This window comes from Netta rufina, assembly GCF_964035555.1.
Source record: "Netta rufina genome assembly, chromosome: 1".
In the NCBI taxonomy this organism is placed as follows: domain Eukaryota; kingdom Metazoa; phylum Chordata; class Aves; order Anseriformes; family Anatidae; genus Netta; species Netta rufina.
In genome coordinates, this window is record NC_140123.1 from 15,059,478 (window position 1) to 15,084,535 (window position 25,058).

Consider the following 25,058-nt stretch of genomic DNA (forward strand, 5'->3'; position numbering starts at 1 on the left):
AGCACTCAACATAGCAAGAGATTAACAAACCTACAATCTTTTTCTCTGCTGTTGATTATAATTCGATTAATTCGTGACCCTGCGTTCTTTCCCAAGAAATGTGACTGAGATAGTGTTGCTACCAAAATTACTTTTGTTTTCAAAAAGAGATGACCAAAAGGAATTAGTGCTCCTAGGCAAAGTTTGTGGGAAAAAAAAAAAAAATAATAATAATAATAAACCTGCTAATCAACTGGTAAGAAAAAAAAAAAAAGATGGATGAAAAAGAAAAAAAAATAAAAAAAAATCTGCAACACTTGACTCACACACCTTGATGTCCAGTGCTAAGCCCATCCTATGTGGAGCAGCTCAGTGAGAAGGATTGGGATTTGAACAGCCAGGAAAGCTTCCTAACCCTAATTCTCAGAGTTATCATGCAAAACAGGGCAGGTGGATCCACATGTCTGAAGGGGAGGAGTCTGTGAAGCTAAAATTGGTGAGTAAACAACATATAGCCCGTGATACGATTACAGTTGTTGTAGTAACTCTTGCGGTATATGCTGTGTGGACGATTGCAGTAGTATCTCTGGACTCTGGTTTTAGGAAAAAAGTTCTCCAGACCCCCAGCAAGCCTCAGCACATGGACAGCTAATTCCTTGCAGACAAAGCTGTACTTTGTTCTTCCTCTTCATGCCAGTTTTTTTTTCATTAACTTCCTGTGTCCAGAAGCAGTACCAAGGGTTAAAGGCCTAACTGATAGTTTATGACTGCTGATGTTCACAGACCTGTTAACCGCTTAGCTTCTGGCTGCGTGAGGGCCCAAGAGCAGCCCATGCTCCAGGAGCATGGCCACGAGGTGGGGACGTGGCCCGGCACGCGATGCCTGGGCTCTGCCAGGGCTGGGCTTCTTCCAGTTCGCAAGCATGAATTTACCTGAGCCCTGGCTCCTCCTGTGCTGCAAGCCAACAAAGCCCCGTAACTTCTACTCTTTCTCCTTCTTGCTTTCTCCCTATAGTTGCAGCTGGTTGTGGCTCTCTGGTGGGACGTAGAATTGGGCAGCGTGGACCCATGGCCTCTGGCTGAAGGAAGTCCTGAGATGAGGGCCTCAGGGTAGGGGAACACCTAGGGGAAGGCAAAGGAGCCAGCGTCAGGTTTTGTCACTGTTCGCTCTTCCTAGCAGCTTTCCATTGAGGCGTGTGGTCTGCAGTGGCTGTGATAGGAACCCCAGGGATGGACTTTCCCCGCTGACTACACTTCTGGAAAAGTGGATGTTCACAGCAGAAACACTCTGGGTCTGCAGCAGTGGTGTGCCTCTGTGCTCTGAGTCCTCAGCCCCACAGGCAGGGGAGATCCGTCTTCAGGCCGTGGTCTCTCCCACCCTTTAGCCTCAGAAGATGATTCCCACAAACTTTGAGGGGAATCCTGCCAAATCTCCTGCCCCCAGCCCAGGGAGAGCTCAGTTCCCCAGAAAGCAGTCTGAAACCTCACTTAGGATTTCACTGAAGCCTGCTTGGCAATAAAATCCCCCTGTTATGCTGCGTGATAGATCATGCTCTGGAAAACGTGGTCCTTGGTGGGAAGAGCCAGATCATTTTGATTAACTTGACTACTTGTCTTGTGAAATCTGGCACCATGCCACACCTCGTAAGTGTGTCAAAAGTTTCTGTGTGTCTGGACCAGCCCATAGACTGCTCAGCTTTCCAAAATCCTGATGTGTGAAACATGGTATTGTGCTGTGCTCTGCTGCGGGACCACCCTCCGGAGGGGCAGCTCATCACCATGCCCTCTCTGCCTGTCCCAGACAGCCCAAACAGCAGGCACCAATTGCATTTTGCCTGTCAGACTTACAGAATGAGGACGAGATTGCAGAATTGTTGCTAATAGATGAGGTACAGCTGCCACGATAGGTGGGTTCCTGGATTTTCACACTCCAAGTGAGATGGTGGATGAGCTGTTTTCTCTATTTTCCTTCAGTCTCTCCCTTGGTCATGACTTAAGATGAGGGATATCTGGAGAAGAGAGAGCTAACTCTTTGATTACTGCAGGTCAGAGCTGACAGAGCCAACAAGAAGCAGCAGCAGGGACAATGATGCCCTGAGTCTCTACTCTGATGCTAAGTAGCCACAGACCAGGGCATGTGACGTTTCCTGGGCTGGCGTTTTATAAGCCCAGGCCTGCCAAATGGACATCTACAAATAGTTTTTACTGTTCCACTAGGAACATGTTACTGGTTTAGTTCATTCCATGTAATTCTCCCAGTAAAATAATGATCCTTTCCAGATTATCTTCTAAAGAAAAAACTCAAAGCAGTGCATTTTTAAAAAAATCAAGCAGTTTGGTTCTGGTCCCCTGTTGTAGCAGTGAAAAGTTTAGTTTCATTTCCCTGCAGCTCTGTCAAATCGTGCCCTTGAAGAAACAAAAGTGAAAATGAACAGAAAAAAACTCCAAGCATATTTATCTGTTGTGTTTATCTGTAACTTCCTGCTGTAGGACTTTGTGTACCTTCTGCTAGAAGGTACCTAGAAACTGCAGAACAGCCCAGGCACACCACGGATCTGGTTCAAGGCAACAGTTGTTGGGTTCCTGCCTGTTTATCCTATGTAAACCACCCACTGAAAAGCATGTAGATCTGGAGCAACCATTGACTTATTACTTTATCATTTTCCCTATGTTGTTAGAGAAACATAAGATTAAAACCAGATTTGTTTTTTGCTATTTGTCTGAGAGTAGGCTCTCTAGCGACTTAACACTCTCACCTCCTTTGCAATTACAGAGAGAAAAAAGCATTTCAGGGTGGTTCGTGTAATCCATTTTAAGTGTTTTTTTTTTTTTCTTCTTTTTTTTTTTCTTTTCTTCTGGATTTAATGAAAAACACATTAAACATCTTAACAGCATCTTTTAATTTCCATTTAAATATAAAGACTGACCGGTTCATATGTATGTTCTATCCTACACCTCTTCTGAATTTTACTGGATGATTCTGTCTTGCTAATTGCATCACTGTAACCTTTGTCCTTCTCTTGCATGAAATCCAAATTCTGCACTCTTTTTTGGTGTTTTCTAAGAGTTTTGCTGGTCAGCAGCTCTTTTTGTTTTCGGAGTTGCTGTACAATGTCTGCCTTCTAAAGCTTTCTGTAGTGCCTGTCATCATAGTGTTGTATTACAGAAGACAAACACACTGCTTTGCAGAGGCTTTTGTCCTACTATTTATTGAGCAGAAGAAATTGGTTTACAATGAGTTTTGTAGCTTATCTTTGTCTCTGAAAAAGTGATGGTCTTTCTTGCTGGGGCCAGGCAGACATACTGTAACGCAGGAGGCCTGACAACCTGCAAGCGATGTAGCTGGCAGCCCGTCAGTCAAAGAGTCCTTGTGCGCAGCAACTGCAGAGATAACACAGCGTTTGAAAAACAGGATATTGTATAAACGTGGGGGTTTTCTGCCTGCAGAAGATTAGCATTGGATTGAAACAAACAGATTGGAGGGGGAAAAAGAGATTTGAAAGGGCAGAAATAAAAAAAATAGCACTGACATTATAAACGGATTTCAATCTACAAAGACTCGGCCCACAGGCCTACATGTCTGGATCAGAACTGAGCAGCTTACTATGTACATGCAACGTCTGACTTCAGAATAAATTCATTTTTCATTTACTCCAGAGGAGCCAGCAGAAGGGAAATCACTGCCATAATACTGAACTTGCTAAGGTCTGAAATATTCTGCCTCTTTTATTAGTGACTCCTGCATTTTGGGAAATGCACATTCAGAAGCAGTAACTTTATGAACTAACTAGGCATGAATACTGCCATTGTTTCCAAGTAAGAAAAACGTTAAAAAGAGAAACTCCTTCAGTCTTTGGTAGATGCCAAACTGTTACACATTCTCTCAGAGGAAGATAACCTGCTTAATTTTGGACACGTTCTCACAGTAGCTTATTTTATGTTCAGAACTGAGTGTCCAAGTGAAGGAGACAGCGTTCTGGAGACATACAGCATGTCTTTGACAAAGGTCAGGCACAAACCAGGTTTACAGTCAGATACTCATTCAGAGCTGTATTAGGAGGAGCTTCGAGCTGGGATAAAAGGTAACTGGCCAGAGGGCCACTATCAAACCCCAAGATGCTGGTACTTTACTCAGGCCCTTGCATTTGGATTTCTCAGTGTGCAGGTGGTGCTGGAAACAATGCTGTGTGCGTAGGGCTTTGGCACGTTTGATACTGAGATGCACGGACCTCCTCTCTGCTAGCCCTTAGAAGGTAATTTAATCTCCATGATTAGCAAAGTCTGATTAGGGCACAGGACCTTGAATCTTGTCATTTTAAATATGTGCCTCACTGTCAGAGCAGGATAAAGTCAATCTCGTGACCATTTATGACACTTTTATTTTGTAAAATAATGGCAACGTAAAGCTGCAGAGGATGGGGCTTCTTATTGCAGATGCTGTACAAGCGTATTTTACCAGCTTTCCTTTTTGGTGCAAATATTTTTTATTGCTTCTGTGTGTTAGGAATGTGGCATTCCAGATGAAAATGGTCTCTCTCTGCTGAAAATTACTCAACACAATAACAAAAACCCTTTGCTCCTCCAAGGCTGCTGTATCCTGTCTCTGCAGCACTGTGGGGTAATGAACCCAGCAGCTTCCAGCTCCCTGAACCAGCTGCTCATGGTGCCACTCTGAATTTCTGGCCCAAGAATGTTTCTACTACAATACAGACCTTTTTTTTTTTCATCCAAAGCTTTGTTCATATAATAACTTGAGTGACCTTTTGGACTATATCACGAGTAACAACACCAAATTTTGGATAGCAGCCCCAGATTATGGTATTCGAGGTCAAGATAGGATTTATTGCATAAACGGATTATCTGCTATATGGGATATCTGGTACCAGCTGGTACTGGGATAGACGGACTTCAGGTCAGTGCAGCCACTGCTGGTTTCTAAATTCAGTCCTGTCAGTGTGCTCTTTGTTTTCTGATTCTGCGGTGGTCCTTCTGAATGAGCACACCAGCAGAGGAGCAATTCTCCTTCCTGCTCCACTAGGGGAAAAAAAAAAAAAAAAAAAAAAAAAAAAAAAAAAAAAAAGTGACTATTCAGCATGACAACTATTGTGTGCTGTTCAGCCTGATTTTAACATCTGGTTTATGCAATCTTTTTTTTTTTTTAGATGAGATTTATCTGTCTGCCCACCCCACTCCAATAATTTTTCAGTAGTTTGATTTAGTACCAGATCCGTGGAAATTTGATAGCAAACTCCAGCCCCTCCAAGCCAGTTTTCTAACCTTTTCACTAAACAGTAATTTATACTCACTCACTTAGCAACTACTGGCTTTAACCCCTCCTCCCATACATACCCAATGGGTGTCAGTGTGCAAGTTAATATTCAATTTGTAGTTACAACTGAAAAAATACCTTAACCTCTTGTCAAAGGTTCATCACTCTTTTTCCTCTCCTCATTATGCTTTTCCTTGTAATATCCTTGAAAATATTACATAAAAATATCATGAAAATATTACAGATTTAAAGTTTAAGAGTTTTTTTTTTTTTTTAAGTAGGCCTCATGTCCTTATTTCTTTGCTCCCATGTTTCTGTAAGTCAGTGTCTTCCCACTGTAGTTAATAAAGTGCTAAAAATACAAAGGGTTTACAGTAACACTGTGATTCTTCTTATTTCTCAACTTATTACTAAGGAACACCGCAGAATGCTAAAAGGAAAAGCCCAGCTTCTCTCAGGCTGCAGTTTTACTACCATTTGTCAGCAGGATTAACATAAGCAGCCCCACTCCTATTGTCAGATCCCATGTCTGCTCCAAGAATTTAAGCCATCATTGTTCTAGTAGATGGTAGAGATGACTTATGGCTCGTTCAGTTTGTGAAGAGCATTTTTGTTTGTTTGCTTATTTGTTGTTTTAGACCACAGATCAGTTCCCCACTGCTGCACCGGGAGCTCAGGCGCATAGCTCACATCTCTGGTTTTGCTTCTGGACTTTTGGGCTTTATTTTGTATGTGGGAACATAAGGCTGAAGTTCTTTGCATGTAGGTTTTTGGAAGTCACTGATTTCCCATACTCTGAAGTGACATTTGAAACCTCTGAATGGATAATATGCTTTCTGATGTCATTGTTTTAAATGGAACACTTCATCGCAGCTGTGACCCAGGCCCACAGTAAAGTGTGATGCCATCATACGTAGTATGATTCACAAAACCCTTGTATCCTCCTGAGCCTCAGAGTAGTGGTAAACCTCCACACACAGTAAGCCTCACAAAATCAAAGTGTGCCACATCAGGCTCTCTTTCAACAGAAGGAGCATTAGCATACAAGATTCCTTCTGACTCTTTGCTGTGGTTTAGCCCCAGCAGGCAGCTCAGCCCCACACAGCCGCTCGCTTTCCTCAGGTGGGTTGGGGAGAGAATCCGAAAGGTAAAAGTGTGAGAAGGCATGGGTTGAGATGCAGACAGTTCCTTAGGTAAAGCAAAAGCTGCACACACAGCCAAAACCATGACACTGCTCGAGAATGTGAATAGCAATAGTTAGTTCAAGGAAAGGGAACTAAAAGCCCTAGAGAAATTTTCGTATTACAACAGCAGGAAGTAACTTTGAGTCAACATAGACAATCTGCTGTTTAGAAAGACAGTACCTCTGACGGAAGCAGGAATGAGGAGTCCTGAATTTAAACAAGTCAATGCAGCCTTTCGATTTCCTTGATGTATATATGGTCCTTTTTTCCACACAAACTTGGTTTATTTAACCCAGTCATCTCTGTTTTGGCATTTTTCAGGCTCTTTTCTCATGCTGAATGTAAGGTTTATTAAACCACCAGCAGAACACAAATGTCTTCTTAGAAGCAAAGAAAAAAAATGGAAAAGTGATCAGCTTCTCAAATCTAAAAAGGGAACTGAATGCAAAATTTACCAAATTTTCCTGTGACTCTCCAAGCAAATAACAATGAAAGTTTTTATTGATGTAAAAGCTTCAGCTTATTCAGTGTGGTTCTGATATATTCTTGAGACTAATTATGTCTTGTGGGAGAAGTTCTTCGTTGCACTGAAAGTGATGAAATAAAACCCACAACAGATTTAGGCAAACTTTAACATTTGTTCTTGTGCTCCGTTGTGTAGGAGGATGTGTAAAACAGAACCGTGTGGCTGCACAGCTAATGGAAACTTTCTGGATGGTGAATGTACTGACCTTCAGTATGTGAGCTCCAAGATGAAGGTTTTTTTCTTTTTCTTGAACATTAGAGGTTGTTACAATGAGTCATGATACCCTTACTGTCTAGATATGATATTTGTCCTTTGTGAGATATTCGCTTTTATTTTATTTTGCTATGTGCCCAAATGCAGTTAATTAAGTCTCGTCACAAAATTAAAGTAATAGTTATTGCTGGTCTAGACAGAGGTGCCCTGTTGCTGTGTTTAGTTGGAATGAAGTGGGAAGCAGTTTGCATTCATTCAGATTCTCAAAACACAGTTTGTCTGATGTCATATCTACAAGATGTCAGAACTGCTCTGCTCTTAGGGTTTGGCTTAATTTCTAAAACAAATAGGTCCTACTACTTTATCTACAGTAAATATTCTGTCCCAGTCTGGCTCCTCCTAAGTTGCCCTTAACATCTGTTTTTTTTTTTTTTTTTTTTTTTTTTTTTTCTTTTTGTATTTCGTCATTATCCTCCTCTAATATTTTGAAAGAGCTGGTAAGTCACATCTTCCAAAGAAAATTTGCTCACTATTTTTTTTTTTTCTGGCATGCTAATTGCCATCTTAGATCAGTTTAACAGACAAAACCTGCCTCTTTACTGCTGGAAAGGGGGCGATGCTACCAATGTACTATGAATGGCAGCTACTGATTCAAAATAAGTAGCATCAGCACAGCTGCTAGAACACAGAATCACAGAATTTCTAGGTTGGAAGAGACCTCAAGATCATCGAGTCCAACCTCTGACCTAACGCTAGCAGTCCCCACTAAACCATATCCCTAAGCTCTACATCTAAACGTCTTTTGAAGACTTCCAGGGATGGTGACTCCACCACTTCCCTGGGCAGCCTGTTCCAATGCCTCACAACCCTTTCAGTAAAGAAGTTCTTCCTAACATCTAACCTAAAACTCCCCTGGCTCAACTTAAGCCCATTCCCCCTCATCCTGTCACCAGGCACGTGGGAGAACAGACCAACCCCCACCTCACTACAGCCTCCCTTGAGGTACCTATAGAGAGCGATAAGGTCGCCCCTGAGCCTCCTCTTCTCCAGGCTGAACAAGCCCAGCTCCCTCAGCCGCTCCTCGTAGGACTTGTTCTCCAGGCCCCTCACCAGCTTCGTCGCCCCTCTCTGGACCCGCTCAAGCACCTCGATATCCTTCTTGTAGCGAGGGGCCCAAAACTGAACACAGTACTCGAGGTGAGGCCTCACCAGAGCTGAGTACAGGGGGACGATCACCTCCCTAGCCCTGCTGGTCACACTGTTCCTGATACAAGCCAGGATGCCTTTGGCCTTCTTGGCCACCTGAGCACACTGCTGGCTCATATTCAGCTGACTATCCACCATCACTCCCAGGTCCTTCTCTGCCTGGCAGCTCTCCAACCATTCCTCTCCCAGCCTGTAGCTCTGCTTGGGGTTATTGCGCCCCAGGTGCAGGACCCGGCACTTGGCCTTGTTGAACTTCATGCAGTTGACCTCAGCCCATCGGTGCAGCCTATCCAGATCCTCCTGCAGAGCTTTCCTACCCTCAAGCAGATCGACACACGCACCTAACTTGGTGTCATCTTCAAACTTTCTGAGGGTGCACTCGATGCCCTCGTCCAGATCATCGATGAAGATATTAAAGAGAACCGGCCCCAGCACCGAGCCCTGGGGAACACCACTAGTGACTGGCCTCCAACTGGACTTGGCTCCGTTCACCACGACTCTTTGGGCCCAGCTATCCAGCCAGTTTCTAACCCAACGAAGCATGCGCCAGTCCAAGCCAAGAGCAGCCAGTTTCTTGAGGAGAACACGCTCCATAGCAGCTTTTGATACCTTTTGGAAGCTGAAAAGTGCGGACACTAGCTGGCGATAACTCTTCCTTTTTAATACAAGTAGAGTTTTATAGGTGGGTTTAGACGAGGGGAAGAGTAGGTACAGGAGTCTCCACTGCTGGGGCTGCGTGGCTCCCTGATGAAGCACTGCAAGGCCTTTGAGAAATGCTTTCTAACTCACTCCTAAAAGCAGCTTGGAATTTAGATACTTTCATTAGTTTCTATAAATCAACAGCCAAGCAAGCTATAGATGTGCTATAGATATGAGTGGACCAATACAAATGAAGCTATAGGGAGTACTTTTTCTTCACCTAACTGAATGTTTTTCTCTCAAACCAAAAATCAAATAGGGGTACATTCTTGGCTAGAATTAAAGACCAGAGCACTATTACTAAAATTGTAGATTATGTTGTATCTTATCCTTGGTAGCACAGAAATGATAAATTTGCTGCCTTGAGCTGTTTGTATCTCCAGAAAACATCTGAGAGAAAACAACTGTCAATACCTGAGCATACCCAGAGTGGGTATCAGTAAAGTTAAAATCCTAGGGAGATACTCTGACAGTCACTTATGGTGGTGAGAAACTAGGTAACAGTATTTCCCCTGTAATTTAAGGGAGAGCAAAGCAGTAGCTACAGAAAGGCAAACAACAGCATTTTAACCCTCTCCCCTTCAGGGATGTTTAGGCATGTGTTACAGAGGCACCATTAAAGCAAGATGTTTTAATGCTGTGGAAGATGGTAAACTGGAGAAGGAATCAAGAGACAGATCCCAGCACAGACAGACATCCATCAGGCCTCATGGAGAAGACTTCTCGATGTGCAGTCCCATCAGCTGCTTCCTGGCCTGTCTGTCCTACTTATTGCTGGCATTCATCGTGCACTCATGCTGCAGGCTCACCATGTTCCACCTCCAGAAACTGGCTATATCATCTTTGCTATTTCAGTCAACACTGTCATTAGGTTTATTTTCACATACACTGGTAATACGGCAGACACGCTTTTATTATCACTGTCACCTCTACAATTACCTGGGACTTGCTAAGAGAGCAGTTCCCTTTGGTTGATGAGAGCTTTATCCTAACACAGCCTTCCTTCCCCCTCTCCAGAGCAAAGAATCTGCAAAGTAGAGCATCTTGTTTATCCTACTGTTTCTTAGGTCAAGCCCGTGATCTTTAAACTCTGATGCAATTGGTGAAAGGAATGTTCGTGCTGTGCATGTGCTGCTTTTAGCTTGCATAGGACCAAAGCACTCCTCCTGCGCTCTCTGTCCCTGCGTCTGGAGAGTTACCTTGGTCCCATGCTGATGCTGGGCTTGGGATGCTGCTGGTAACACATCACTCCTTGGGACCTTCAGTGCTAAGAAACCCTTAGTTATCTCCTGGTTTCATGGAGTGGCACAAAGCAGGGAAGCACTGCAGGACTGAGAGAGTTAAGGTGGAACAGCGAATTAATGAGCTTTGGGACAATGTGTGGTTGAAAGCCAAGAGGTTACCTGGAATCTACAGCAATAGACTCAATGTAACTTTATTTGGGAACTCCTGCTTGAAGTCCCAGGCTGAGAACATCACCAGCTTGGTCCAAAGCAAATGTTTTAGCAGCTGCAATTAAAGCCATGCAAACACACATACACAGAGCTCAGGTGCTTACGTGATACTGAGTTGCCTGTGTGCAACAAACTTGAAACCCATCCATCCCAACCTGAAACCTATCCATCTTCAGGTACAGTGTCTGGAGAGCTGAGTGCATTTTTGAAGCCCTACTGTTGTCTTCTCAATGTCAGAAGCTTCCTTAAAATGACATCAGCAATCTGATAATTTAAACTGGCTGTTTTTCTTTTTTAGCAAGTGCTGAAACATTTCTATGTCGAGACTTAAGGGAAGTTAAATGGTGTTCCACTACTGCCTTTCTGCACTTAAATGTCTGAAATTTGACTCGGTATTATTATTGATTAGCGTCATCGCCTATGACAGGAAATTTGAAACCATTTTAGAAAAGATATGAATGAGTCTTTTGCAAATTCACCTTACGGGAACACAGTTACAAAAAAATACCCATCGGTGTCATAACGTGCTCTTCGGTCATGCTTCCTTTATTTTTACCCTTCAGTTCTCAGTTGTGCAAACACCCCGCTATCGCAGTCATCACAAATGCACCAAGCGGGGCTTTTTCACCTCCTGTCCGCCGTTCTTTTATAGGAAGCGTCATCTCGTAATTCCGCCGGGAGATTTGGAGCGCCGGTCAGTCTTTTGGTACCTCCTGTGGAACTTTTTCAGACTTTTTACGTGCAGATACCGCCTTCAACCCCTCCGATGGAAACGTGCCGTCTGTTTTGCCTCCCCCCCCCCCCCCCGCCCCGCGACTTTCACTGCCTTCCCCTGAGACCTTTTGCCCCCGAGGTTTAACCCCTGGGACCATTCCCCAAACTCGGACTCAGTCAGTCCCTCGGGGTCCCGTCCCCTCGCCCCCCGCCCGCCTGTCGCCGGGTCCCGCATGGCGCAGGAGGGAGCCTGGAAAGCCCCGGGGCGGAGCGGGAAACACGCCGCCCCCGGGGCTTTCCCCGCCCGCTAGGAAAGTACCGACCGTCCCCGCTCACCCCTGCGGGGACCGAGCCCCGCTCCAGGGGGGCTGAGAGGGGCCCCGAGGGGCGCTGAAGACCCGCAGCACCGCGCCTCGTCCCCGACACCGCCACACGCAGGGAGCCCCCTGTCGCCATCTCAGGCGGGCGGGACGAAGGAGGAGGAGGAGGAGGAGGAGGAGGAGGAGGAGGAGGAGGTGGCGGCCGCCCTCTCCCTTCGGGCAACGCATGCGCTCGGCCGCTCCCGGGGCTTTACCAACGTCACCGCTGCCGAGGACGGACTTCCCCGGGCCGGGGCGGTGCCCGAGGGGGCTCCGCTCCCCCTGAGCCCCGTGGCCGGGCGCCCCATATAGGCTGGGGCGCGCAGCCCGGCCGCCTGCTGCGGGGTGCCGGAGCGGAGGCTGTGAGTGAGGGGCTGCGGGCTCGGGGGTGCGGGACGCGGCCTGCTGCGGGGCTGCCGGGGAGCTGGGGAGCCGGGGAGCCGCCTCACGGAGCGGGGGGGGGACGGGGACAGGGAGGGGAGTAGGGACGGGGCGGAAAGGAGAGGTCCTGAGGGAGCTCCGGGGACGTGTGGCTGCTCCCCCCTGCTGCGTGTCCCTGCAGCAACCTGAGCCAGCTCGCCTCCCCCTTGCGTGGTGTTGGGCTTGTTAAATATTGCTTATTTGGGCTTAATTAACTTCTCGGTGTCGCTGTGGGGTAGGCGGGGGGTCACACGAGCTTTGGTGGCCGGGAGGCTGTGGGCGTTGAGGCTGTGTAGGGATATAACACACGGTAATGCTAGAGGCGTGTTATCAGGTAACAGCCTCTGGGCAGTCAGCGATTCCCGGGGCACATCGTCGTGCTGTGATACAACTCGCTTTTTTTGGCTTTTCCCAGTCGGGAGGCTTTTTGGGCTAGCGCTGTGCACAGCCCTTGACACCTCAGTCCCAGCTGCACGTGGCCTTTGTGCCCTTGTTAATCACTTCCTTGGGGGTTAGGAAATGAGTGGGGGCACTAATGTGGTGGGTGACCTGTTAAGAGCTAAAAAATGCACAGTTTTCCTGCAGGGGACTTTTCTAAGGCTGTGTCATGGCTGAAATTTTTGGTGAAGTTCCAAATTTTGCTGAAGTTACCCTTTTAAATATATTCAGATCTAGTTAAATAAGAAATTTAAATAGCCATAAAATAAGCCAATATAATAAAATTGTATCCTTATTGCTTGAGATTCTGCAGCCTTAAGCAAATTTAAATGGGTGTGCTATCTTCTGTACAAGACTTTTCCTCTATGCTGATACAGCTTGTGATCAAGCAGCCTGATTCATCCATCTGCCAAACACTTCTGCTTGTGGATTAAACAGCTTTGCATGTGTGTCAGTAGCAGGGAAGTTGTGTAAAATCCACTCCATGTGACAGTACATGAAGTTGACTTCCTGAAACTAACTAGCTGACATCTCAAAAAAGCTTCATCTGCGATTTTAGTGCTTCAGTTTGTGTAGTCTATGTAGATGTTACGTGCACATTGCTTTGCATTTTTTGAAACACTGCTCTTCCTTCTTTACAGGTTTTGTTTCACCCAAAGGAGTTCATTGAAGCTACAGACATCTACAGTTTCTTCTTGTGAACAGTCATTATCAAATATGGAGACGTAGGCACCTTAGAAGGGACTTCAGTCTGAACTCTGGGAGGTAGTTCTGTGCACAATAAAGAAACTAAAGCTTTATTTTTTTCTCCTGTGTTTGAGGTTTGTTTGTTTTGTAAATATGGCACACAGCAAAAACTTAATTTATCAGTATAAAGCATTAGAATGTCCTGACACAAAGCAATTTATTTATGTTAAGTGCGATAAGTGCATACTCGTAACTAAGGCACCAGGTTAAAACTGAAATGTTCAGCCTGTGCTGACAGTGTTACAGACAGAAAAGCCTGGGGCTCATTAAGACAGTATGTTCTTGTCAGAGGCAGTGCATAGGATTTATGCATCTCATAGCTGAATATTTGATACACGTGAAGTGACTTCTTAAGTCTTAACAATCGCTACAACAATATGCAGATGTTGAGGGTGTTTCTGGCAGTTCAGTAGTAGCAGATACACCAGATCAGTCGAGTAATGTCAGTTCAGAGGCTCTTTTGAGCTTAAGAAGCTGTTACTTTCAGTTTCCTAATGAGAGTTAAAAACTAAAATTTTGCATGTGTGTAGTTGTCTAGGGTGCAGTAGATCCTAAACCACTTGACATCATTTTGAACTGTAACATACTATTTAATTTTGTTTGAAGCCTCCCCCTCCTCCCCAGTTTTAGTTTCTTTATTGACAAAGGATTTTGAAAAACCCGTCTGAGGTTTTGTCCTCTGGACTCAGCCTCTACTAGCCTGACTAATTGGCGTTGCTCTCCCAGATACAAAGCACAAGGAAAGCATGTGATGCATGCTTTCAAGGGACAGTCCTTGTCCTTCTAAACATGCTTTCTTTAATTGTTGATGGGATGGATCAGCTTTTGTGCAAAAGCAGTTGTATAGACCCAAGTACAAGAACTCTTCAAATGTTCGAAGTATGTTAATCATGTGGCTAATTCTATTCGTACCTGTATTGAAAGTTGCACGTAAATATTTCATTTTCAGGTTCTTACTTTTACACAGGCAGGGGTTATTCAGAATTGCCTTTAATGCACACAGCTACCTCCCAGAGGAAGACTTGTCCCATTTTTCCAACAATACTCCATTATGAACATAATGGAAAATAGCCCTTTCTTGGCTAGCATGATGAAGCAGAGTGCTCTGTGTGGTGAACTGAAATACGATGTATCCTGTGAACTCTACAGAATGTCAACATTTTCTACTTTCCCTGTGAATGTGCCAGTGTCAGAACGGAGCCTTGCCCGGGCTGGGTTTTATTACACTGGTGTGCAAGATAAAGTTAAATGCTTCAGTTGTGGCTTGGTGTTGGACAACTGGCAACCAGGAGATAATGCAATGGAAAAGCACAAACGGCTGTATCCTAGCTGCAGTTTTGTTCGGGACATGATTTCAGTGAACAACTGTGGGCTGTCCTCTCATTCTGCCTTTTCACCTCTGGTCACAAGTGGTCTCTCATCATCTCTACATTCCATGACGCTTTCTCCAAGCTTCGAACAAGTTGGCTATTTCAGTGGCTCTTTTTCCAGTTTTCCTCAAGACCCGGTAACTACTAGGGCTGTTGAAGACCTCTCACACTTAAGACCTAAGCCTCACAATCCTTCAATGAGTACTGAAGAAGCCAGACTGCGCACTTTTCATGCATGGCCCCTGATGTTTCTCTCGCCCACTGATCTGGCGAAGGCTGGCCTTTATTACCTGGGGACAGGAGACAAAGTTGCTTGTTTCTCCTGTGGTGGTCAGTTGAGTAACTGGGAACCAAAAGATAATGCCTTGTCAGAGCATCGGAGACACTTTCCTAACTGCCTTTTTGTGGAAAATCTCACCCGAGACCAAACAAGTTTCAATGTTTCAAATGTGAGCATGCAGACCCATGAAGCACGCGTTAAAACATTCATAAATTGGCCAACTAGGATTACAGTTCAACCTGAGCAGCTTGCAGATGCTGGCTTTTACTATGTAGGTAAGTAATAAAACGTAGTATCTCTGATTTTATTCATACTGCTGTTTCAACATTTGTTTTGAAGTAACCTGTGTAAATGCTTGCTAGATATTGCACCTTATTTTTTTTTAAAGGTCGCAATGATGATGTCAAGTGTTTTTGCTGTGATGGTGGGTTGAGGTGCTGGGAATCTGGAGATGATCCGTGGATTGAGCATGCAAAATGGTTTCCAAGGTAACTTGCAAACTCTTTATAACTTGTTCACATCCTTACTGCTTAAGTACTTTTAATTTTGGCAGCTATATGCTGCACTGAACGCTTTTAATTTCACCATATAGTGTACAAATTCATTCTATCACTTGGATGAATTTCATGTTCCTCTTTTTAAAACCTCTGAAGTGCTAAAGGTGTCTTAAAATGCTTCTTCCTTAAGCGTGATACTTAAGACTTTCCACTTCATAACTAAAAGCTGTGTGCGTCCCTAAATCACTGTTAGCAAGTGATGCTGCATTCTTAGTGAGCATACATAGATAAGGGAAGCACTCAGAAAGCAGGTGGAGGAGAAAAAAAGCTTCTGAGAACTGAGGCAGAAAGAACTTAGAACTTCAGTCTAGTTCTGTGCACACATTGAATGCTCTTGATTGAGCCTTTCAGCAGGTGTGGTTTAGTCTCATAGGTGTAGGAAGGATTGTGAAGAAGGTTTCAGTGACTGTTAATGTGTCTCAATTGGAAAAGTGACAGAAATAACTTGTGAATACATTCCTTATAAATGGCAGTTGCATACCTGACTGCTCTCTGAGCCTGTGGAAATCTCCATGTTCATCAATGACAGAAATAGCTGCACTTAATTTCAGGAAAGCGAATAATTATTCTTTGCGCTCCAATTAATCTTTCAAAGGCAATTTACCAGCTCCTGTTGGATACCAGATGCTTGTACAGTTAAATGACTACTTTGTTTCCCTCTGTTATGCCCAGTCAATAAATGTACTTAAAAAGAGATAAAATTCTACATTTATGAAGCAGATCTGGCTTTGGTAGTGGTGTTGAATTTTGATATTTTTTTTAAATGATTTGAGTAAGAGAGAGAACAATAAGAAGGTGAGTTAGAAACTTTATCACTGCACTTTGCAATGAAGCCGACATAGTATTTTTTGTGATGTGTCATTTTGATTAAAAGTGGTGGTGGAACATAAAGCTGTTGCATTTATATAGGTAAGACTAGTGATTGCTCAACATCGTGGAAAAGCTTTATTGAAGTGTTACCAGGTACTAGGCTACTTCAAGCTTCCGGTTAAGAGAACTCTTCCTTCACTGAGCTTGAAACCGGCATTTAAATTATTTTGTGCTATTGTAGATGGTCTCATTCTTCTTTGTTTTAATTCTTATTGGGAAATAGAAAGTATAATTGAATACGTATTTGCCAATGTTTCAGGTGTGAATACCTGCTTCGCGTAAAAGGAGGAGAGTTTGTAAGTCAGATTCAGGCCAGGTTTCCCCATCTGCTTGAACAGGTAAAGCACCTTACTGTTTTGTAACTTTTGTTTTTTTCCTTGTTGAAGAGTGCTGTGTTCTTTTTGGGAGTTCCATACATCCTTCTGCCTTATTTCTGTATATGTTTCTGCTAAGTTTCTCACATGGTAAATGCTCTTCATGGGCACAAAAAAAATAAAATCAGTGCTGAACCATGGCTAATGGAACTGAAATATTGGAACTTACCCTGTACAGGGTTACTCATGGAAGGAGTTTCATGAGAAATTATTAAGTAGGTGGTATAATATTATAGTAGTAATTCAGGGGTTACAACACCCGGTCATTTACAGACAAACCTTTGCTCCTTATTATGAAGCAACGAGATCCTTTGAGCCTCTGTGTCAGGAGAAGGAAGTTATAATTATGTAAGTTTTGGTGAACAGTGCACATCAGCAATTGGCATTTCAGAAACAAGTCACATGGAGTTTTGTGCAGCTCCTCATAGCTGAATCGTTACTATCCGTACAAGATATGACAAGAATAAGCCGAAACTCTTAATAGAAGTGGTCAGCACTAACTTTATATTGGTTATGTAGTTGAAAAAATTGAGACTTGTGTAACCATATGTAAAAATACTTAACTGATATCTTTCAGATAAAAAGCCCAGCCCAACTTCTTGAGACAAGAAGTTGCTAGAATGGTATGTAGAAGGAAAAGCAATTCTTGGATGCTAATGCAGTTCCATTGTGTTTTACAGCTCTTATCAACTTCTGATACACCTGTAGATGAAAACATCGATCCCCCAAGTATGTATATTAATATAACATGAAAAGCATGTTTCTGAAGACCCTCAGCACTTTGCAGACTTAATGATAAGCTCTCCAAAACTAATTTATATAGTGAATCTTAGGCTTTCTTGGGAACAACAATACTATAACTGTCTATGTAACATTAAAGAACAGACAATGTGAGACGGATATGTCTCAAAGGAAGCTCCTTTGAGACATATCAGCTTTCATTTTCCTTATTTACATACTGCCATATCCGGCTTAGATTTTAGTTTTGAATGCTTGGCACTTCCTTTATTTTTTTGTTTCGTTGTTGAAACAGAAACAAGTCAAGCTGGAGTTTGCTAAATTTATCTGTGGTATTGACCTTGGTGGAGTAGTTGCTAAAGGCGTCGTGCAGTTAATGCAACTCAATTTCTAGGCATGAAGTTAAGTGAATAGTGAGCTGAGTGGCAGCGTTTGGAGAAAGGGTAGGACAAGCTGTTAAAGTGAAGTTCTTGAGTTCCATTGTGTGGAGCTTCAGTTATGGTGGCAATAAACTCCTCCCAGAGGGTGAGTAGGAGATACTATCGTAGTCCCTGCTGGTTGAGGATGATGAGTCAGTCCCATGTGCCTGGTGCTGAGTAAGATGGATGGATTGATCAAGAGCTGAAATAGAGCAATTGCTTGCACTAGAAGCCCTGAATTTTGAGTTCCTAAGTCAAGATGCTTTTTAAGGCTAAAGTTAGACATGACTAATTTTGTGTTGGGGGGAGGGGGGAACTACAACCTGAAGACACAACAGGAGCTTCTGTATTTCTCTGGAGTATCCTAGACTTTTTTATTTTTTTTGTGAAAGCCTGACATGGATCAAAGTTTATCATGGATTTAGTCCAACTGAATGCAAGTAACTAGTTTTAAAAATGGAAACCAATTACTTAAAAAAATAAAATCTGTTTAGTCACTGAAATTACTAACTTTCTAATGTTAGGTATTGTGTGTAGGTAATGTTGATGTTATCTTGTAGGTTGTATGTGTATTCTGTTCTTTACCTTATACGCAGTGATTTTCTTCTTTGATTAGTCATTCATTTTGAACCTGGAGAGAATCGTTCAGAAGATGCAATCATGATGAACACACCTGTAGTTAAAGCTGCCTTGGAGATGGGATTCAGCAGACGGCTAATAAAGCAAACGGTGCAAAGTAAAATCTTGGCCACTGAAGAGAACTACAAGACTGTTAATGATCTTGTGTCTGATTTGCTCACTGCTGAAGATGAGAAGAGGGAAGAAGAGAAAGAGAGACAGTTTGAAGAAGTGGCATCAGGTATGCATAAGGAATGAATAAAAATGAAAGCAGAAGGGGTTTGTATTGTTCTGCTTTCTGGCCTGATTTTTATAATTGTTTTTATTCACAAAGTGATTTAATTTACTTGCTCTTACAATCAACTTCTTTAAGAGCATTATTTGGCAATCTGTACTGCTAGCAGTCTCGTAATTATTTCTGTCCTTTTCAGGAAGATGGTTCATATAGGTTCCAAGAGTTTAGAATCACCTTATTCTTTCCACAGGAACAAAGCCATACTTTTTTTTAATAACTTTGTGTGCCTATTAATTAAATTGAAACAAAATACTTTAACGTACTTTTTTTCCTTTTCCTTCCAAATTTGCCTGCTTTTTAAGGTACTTGAACTGGTGAGCCAACACTTTCCTGCTCTAGGAGCTGGCTAACTTTTTACAAAGTTAGGTTCTGTAAGATTGTCAAAGGTCAGCTCTTCTGTCTGAAACAACCATGCAGGTCAGATATTGAATGATGTTTATTTTATGTACCTTTTATGTTCCCTATTGTTTCAAGACTATGTAAATTTTTTTGAAGACATCCCGCCACCCCCCCCCCCATGTTTTTAGAATCTTTGAAGCAGTAATGAAACTTCTCAACTACAAGTTGAACTAAAATGGCTTCCTTCCTACTTGTATATTCTGCCACAAAAACAGAGATGGATTCAGCCATTAAAGCTTCAAGAGACTTTGTTTTTAAAATTGTAATAGACTATATTTAAAAAAAAAAAAACTCCTGAATCTAGTTGTTCTGTGCTTCTGGTTTGCTTGCACATAATTCTGTTGGGCACCTCTTAGAAAAGCTTTATCCTATCTACACCTTGGTCATGGTTTTGACCGTCACTAACTGAAGTTAACCTGTCATTTGTCAGTGGGTTAGCATTAGTGTTATGCAGAGGTGTTCCACTTCTTTTCTCTGCAATTCTGCAGAGCATGACTAGTGTGAAGTTAAACAATATCCCCTCAGACTACTTAATCTAGAGATGGGAGCCAGAGGCCTTGTTGATGAAAAGGCTTCAGCTCCAGAGCTGCTTGTATGTATTTTTCTTAAGTATGTTATTTATGTAAGTACTGCTAAAACTTCTTGAGGTCTTTTTAATGCTCTTTAGTAAGTGAACATTTCAAGTAGAGTTTATAGAATGTGTCAGTTACTAAGCAAAAATGCAGCTTGGAGTACTGTTTCTAACAAACACCCAATCCCCTTTCTATTCCAGATGATTTGACCTTAATCCGGAAGAACCGAATGGCTTTATTCCAGCGTTTAACATGTGTACTTCCAATCCTTGGGAGTTTACTGTCAGCTAAAGTGATAACGGAACTTGAGCATGACGTTATTAAACAGAAGACTCAGACAGCATTGCAAGCAAGGGAACTGATAGACACAGTTTTAGTGAAAGGAAATGCAGCAGCCAGCATATTCAGAAACTGTCTACGAGATTGTGACCCTGTACTCTACAAAGATTTATTTGGTATGTCACTTTTCTTTAAGGTTATAAGTTTATCGAAGACTAATTAGTGCTGTCTTTGCAATCTAAAGATAAAAGTCAGATGCTGTTGGAACGTAGACTAGTGAAATGACTTGGTTGTTTGTTTTCTTTTATTTTAGTGGAGAAGAGCATGAAGTATGTTCCCACAGAAGATGTGTCAGGTATCTTAAACTCTACTTTCTTACTTTAAAGGATATTTTGGGACAATTAGCTAACATCCTAAAAAGAGGTTAACTTTAGTTAAGAAATGGATTTTTTTTGTGCTTCACCCTCTCCCTGATTTATATTGTTAATTTTGAGATAAGCACATCTTAAGTGCATGTGCAGGCTTGTATGTAAGTCTATTTGCCTTGAGCCATACATTGTGCCTTACACAGGTCCCTTTGTGCTAGGAGGTTGGGTTTTTTTGGAGCTCAAGACATTCAGGCACATACTGGGCTTGGTCCTGGTACAAGTTCTCATGAAGGCATTTGGTAGGGATCAAGCAGTGAATAACAAGCTAACATTTTATAGGAGGTACCATGATTTTTACTTTTCCAAAGTGGGTTATAGCTGTCCTAAGATCTTGTTTGGCCAACAGCTGGATGGATAAACTTGTCAGACTTGAGTTTGAGTTAGCTCTAATTCTTACTCTTGTAGTTCAGATGCATATGAAACTTAATATGTTAACAGACTTGCGGAAAAGTATACAAATCTGAATATAGCTCACTTCTACCGGTCATTGTGCTCTGTGCTTCTAATATCCAAACACAGAAAGTACAGCATATGCTGAAATATAAACATAAGTCTCAAGAACTATAGCTGGTCTCCAGTCCCTGAGCTGTTTGTTGTCCCTTACAAATGGAAAGTACAGACTGGTTCTTTGCATGCTGGTTTCTGAACTCTGGAAAGTGTGCTTATTTTCTCACTGCCATCTATGTTTAGTGAGCATAGTCACATTCAGTTTCACCCTTTATTTTCCAATCTACTCTAAGTAGAATGCATGTATATTCAGGCTTCTTAAAAGGTTAACTTTTTTTCCAGGTTTACCTATGGAAGAGCAACTGAGGAGACTGCAAGAAGAAAGAACATGTAAAGTTTGCATGGACAAAGAAGTTTCCATTGTCTTTATTCCATGTGGTCACCTAGTAGTATGCAAAGAATGTGCTCCATCCCTCCGAAAATGCCCTATTTGCAGGGGAACGATAAAGGGCACAGTTCGTACATTTCTTTCATGAGGAAGGAAACTTGCGAAAAGTCATCTGCCGGGCACTGAAGCTTAAGCCAGCAAAGTCTTGAGAATGGAAAATTGTGTTAAAGAAGATGATTAATCAGCTACCTAACACTGTTGTGTAATGAAGTATATCAACATTATGAATATACTGAGTCTTCCTTGCCAAAGACAATTTCTATTTATAAAACTAACTCAGTACTAAGGTGATGTTTCTGTAGCTTTCCTTTCTAGGGAAAGCAACTTGATTAGTATGCCCTTATCTGTTTGAATAAAAAAAAAAAAAAGACCTTTCTTGTCAAGTTCCTAAAATGGAGCTTGGCATAGCTCTTGTCACGTTTTTTTTTTTTCATCTGGATGTGTGGTGAGCTAACCTTGGCTGCTTGCCAGGTGCCCAACAGGCTGCACTTTCACTTACCCTTAGCAAAGTGAGGCAAGGGACTATGGAAAAGCCTGTTGAATCAAGATAAAGCCAGGGACATTGACAGTGATGTTTGAGCATGGGTGAAACAGACTTGACAGGGAGCAAGGCTAAATTAATTTATTGCCGATTAATAAGAGTAGGATAGTGAGGACTCAAAAGTGAAAAAACTACCTGCCTCGTCTTCCCAGGTTCAGCGTTACTTTTAACTCTTCTACCTCTTTCCTGTCCTTAGTGGGACTGGGAGTTGCAGTCAGTTTGTAACACTAGTCTCTGCTGCTCCTGCTTAAGCTTCTCACCTGCTCCAGCACGGGTCCTTCCCGTGGGCTCCAGTTCTTCAAGAACTGTTCCAGCACAGGTCTGTACTGCATTTCCTGGCGGAAGACTTGCTCCAGTGCATGTTCCTCCCTAGGGTGACAGTTCCTGGTGGGAGCCTTCCTCAGCAGGTGTTCCATGGGCTGCAGCCTTCTTCAGGGTGGTGCATCCACCTGCTGTGGCACAGTGTCCACCAAGAGCTGTAGGAAGGATGGCAGCTCTGATGTGGTCTTCCATGGGCTGCAGGACAGCCTGCTCCGCCGTGGCCTTTTGCTGAGGCTGCAGGGCAGTCTCTGCTCTGGTATCTGGAGTTGCTCCTTCCTCTCCCTCGCTGACCTTGGTGTCTGTGGGGCTATTCATTTCATTTTCTCGCATGTCTCTCACTCAGCTGCTGCCGTGCATTTTTTTTCCACTTCTTTAATATGCCATCAGAGCTGCAACCAGGGTTGTTCATTGGCTCAGTTTTGGCCAGCAGTGAGTCCATTCTGGAACTGGCTAGAACTGTCCCTGATCTCACAGAGGCCACCAACATCCTTGCCTTGTAAACTCAGTATGGGATGTGAAGAAATAGTTGAGATAGCTGAAGTTTACTGTTTATAAACAGCAACCATTACAGTTCTGCTTTGGCTTTCTTGTGGACAGGGCGGAGAAAAGAGGCTAACTGTTGCAGGAACAGTGAGACTTTTTAAAACTTTGTGTTGAGATATTTGTGTAACGTGTATTGATAATAGTTTATATGAAGGCTGAATTAAAATATTTCTACTTAGCAAATGAGCGCTTGTTCATTCTGTTCCCATCGTTGGATTTTTCTCTGCAGGCTGCAGTGACTAAACTCTTTTCCTGTTAGAAGCGGTGGTATTTCTTTTTTTTTTTCTGTGCTCTTTGGAAACAGAAGCAGCATCTGGTACTTCCTTCTGTCTTGATTTTTCAAAGAGTAGAAATCCTGGCCAGATCTCGGGATCTTAGAGATGAAATGATGGGTAGCTATGCAGCTGTGTAACCTTTTATGCTGAGGATTAAAATGTGAAAGCTACTTTTCTGTATTTGAAAGTTTACGTTGTTTGTGCAATTAAACAGTAGGATCTTCCAACCTCCTTTGAAGTCTTGGGGCTTGCATTATAAACTGGTAATTCAATGACTCCGGTTTCCTTAATGATTGGTTCTTCACCCTTTCCTGCTCCGGATATGTGGACTTGCATAGTAGATACCTCCAGGGGGAAAGTTCATCGGTATTTTTCAAGGACATAGCATCAAACAGTGGGAGAAGAATACTGCTGGGACAACTCCATCAAGGCATGCAGCGTTGTCAGTTTGTCAGACTTCATGAAACCAGTCTCTCCAAGTCATGTTAGTGCCCGAGTACAGGCTTTTCCATCTTCAGACCTGCCAGCAGTAAGATGTGTTTATTGTTTTTTTTCAGTGTCTTACACTCTAGTGTGACGTGAAAATGCTGAACCTCAGGTTCTAGGATGAGTGTGTGTATGTGACTGGTTCTCATCACTTCATATGTGGCTGTTATCTGTACCCGTTATCTTTTGTAAAAGGGGCACCTTATGTATGAAGGTAGTGAAGTCTATACCTAAGAAAGAACTTGTGCAAGAGACACACGTTGTGCTGGCTGTAGTGCCTTACCCTGTGAAACTGTTGCTTGGTGTTTAGAGCAAGACCTGCATTAAACAGGGAGGTGCTTGTCACTAGCAGACACATTTCCATTCATAGTTAGAGATGTCACATGGTTGGCATTTGTACACATCTTTCCTGTTGTACATCTGCACTGTAATTTAATGAAAGCATCAAGTGTCCCATCTAAGTCTCTAAAAGAAACCTCCGGGTCTCCTGGCTTAACCAGCTGCCATCCTGGGAAATCTGCCCGCGGAGTTTGGAATTTAGGCTGCTGGGGAAATGATTTTTGAAGTACCCTTGCTTTGCTGTCTCAGGCAGTTGAGGAGGGAGGGGAAGAGTCAATTGGCTCTCTACCTATTTTTACTGTGAAATTAGTGACACTAACTTGCAGCCTCATCCATTCTTCCATAATTTCTGCAGTGCTATGTTTAATGCTGCACAGTAGCTGGCACCCTACCTACTGTAATGCTTTGACGTATATACCTTGCAGTACATAGGATTCATTAACTGTGCTTTTATCCAACTGTATTATATGTACGTATCCTTCTTTTAATTTTGCAGTTTAAAAGTGTAAATATTTCAAGCATTGCATTCAGTTTTAAGCTGCTTTGATTAACATCTTTTTGCTATTCTGCTTTTGAAGTTTCTAGAGGCGCTTTTGTGTTATGCAGCAAGGATTAGAATAAGGTTGATAAGGCGTAATGTGCATGATTTGAAATATGATGCTCAAACTCAGAAAGTAATAATAGCAGAACCATGTGTACTTTCTACCAATTAAGATGAGAGCTGGCAGAACTGGAGGGGTCATGCTCACATGAAGTGTTACCATGTAAGCCCTGTGCTTGAACAGGGAGCTGCAGAAGATTAAAATGTGATGCTTGGTGCAAAGACAGGAGGCAATGAGCACAAACTGGCACACAGGGGGCTCCCTCTGAGCACCAGGCAGCACTTCTGTGCTGTGTGAGTAATGGAGCCCTGGCACAGGTCGCCCAGAGGCTGTGGGGTTTCCTCCTCCACCAGGCATCTGAACTGCTTTCTGAGAAGTGGAAGAACTTGACCTAGAAACTGCTGGGTAAAATCTGTTGACCTAGTTTTGGCAAGGAGGCTAATGTAGGTTGCAGCTTTCCATTACTCCCCACTGTGATGGTTGTGGTTGCCCTGATGGGTAATGCTCTACATTCAGGCAGTTACACTAGTAACTAACTGGTTGTGGACTAGCTGACCATGCTCACACTTCTTCCTGTGTCCATCTCCTTCTTTGAAAGCATATTCCAAAGCTTTCACTGGGAAAGCTCAAGAGCTGTGTCTATTGGCAG

The 25,058-nt window shown here is 42.9% G+C and overlaps 1 protein-coding gene across 2 annotated transcripts; it reads left to right on the forward strand.

Moving 5' to 3' along the window:
* The first annotated feature begins 11,826 nt into the window (after nt 1-11,826).
* BIRC2 (baculoviral IAP repeat containing 2) lies at nt 11,827-23,154 on the forward strand. Of its 2 annotated transcripts, XM_084298027.1 has the most exons (10): nt 11,827-11,965; nt 13,103-13,226; nt 14,158-15,133; nt 15,247-15,346; nt 16,545-16,623; nt 17,340-17,388; nt 18,433-18,675; nt 19,901-20,155; nt 20,293-20,334; nt 21,197-23,154. In XM_084298027.1, exons 3-10 carry the CDS (start codon nt 14,260-14,262, stop codon nt 21,388-21,390), a joined length of 1,836 nt encoding a protein of 611 aa, XP_084154153.1. In that variant the 5' UTR covers nt 11,827-11,965; nt 13,103-13,226; nt 14,158-14,259; the 3' UTR covers nt 21,391-23,154. The 2 variants fall into 2 exon arrangements, with proteins under 2 accessions (XP_084154153.1, XP_084154152.1); XM_084298026.1 differs by lacking the exons at nt 11,827-11,965; nt 13,103-13,226 and having other exon boundaries at nt 14,076-15,133.
* Nucleotides 23,155-25,058: the final 1,904 nt, after the last annotated feature.

Bases quoted from the DNA above. Each gene is read 5' to 3' on its own strand.
- BIRC2 (XM_084298027.1), top strand. From the start codon at position 14,260: ATGAACATAATGGAAAATAGCCCTTTCTTGGCTAGCATGATGAAGCAG. The intron at 15,347-16,544 runs GTAACTTGCAAA...CCAATGTTTCAG, and splicing joins CATGCAAAATGGTTTCCAAG to GTGTGAATACCTGCTTCGCG. The intron at 16,624-17,339 runs GTAAAGCACCTT...TGTGTTTTACAG, and splicing joins TTCCCCATCTGCTTGAACAG to CTCTTATCAACTTCTGATAC.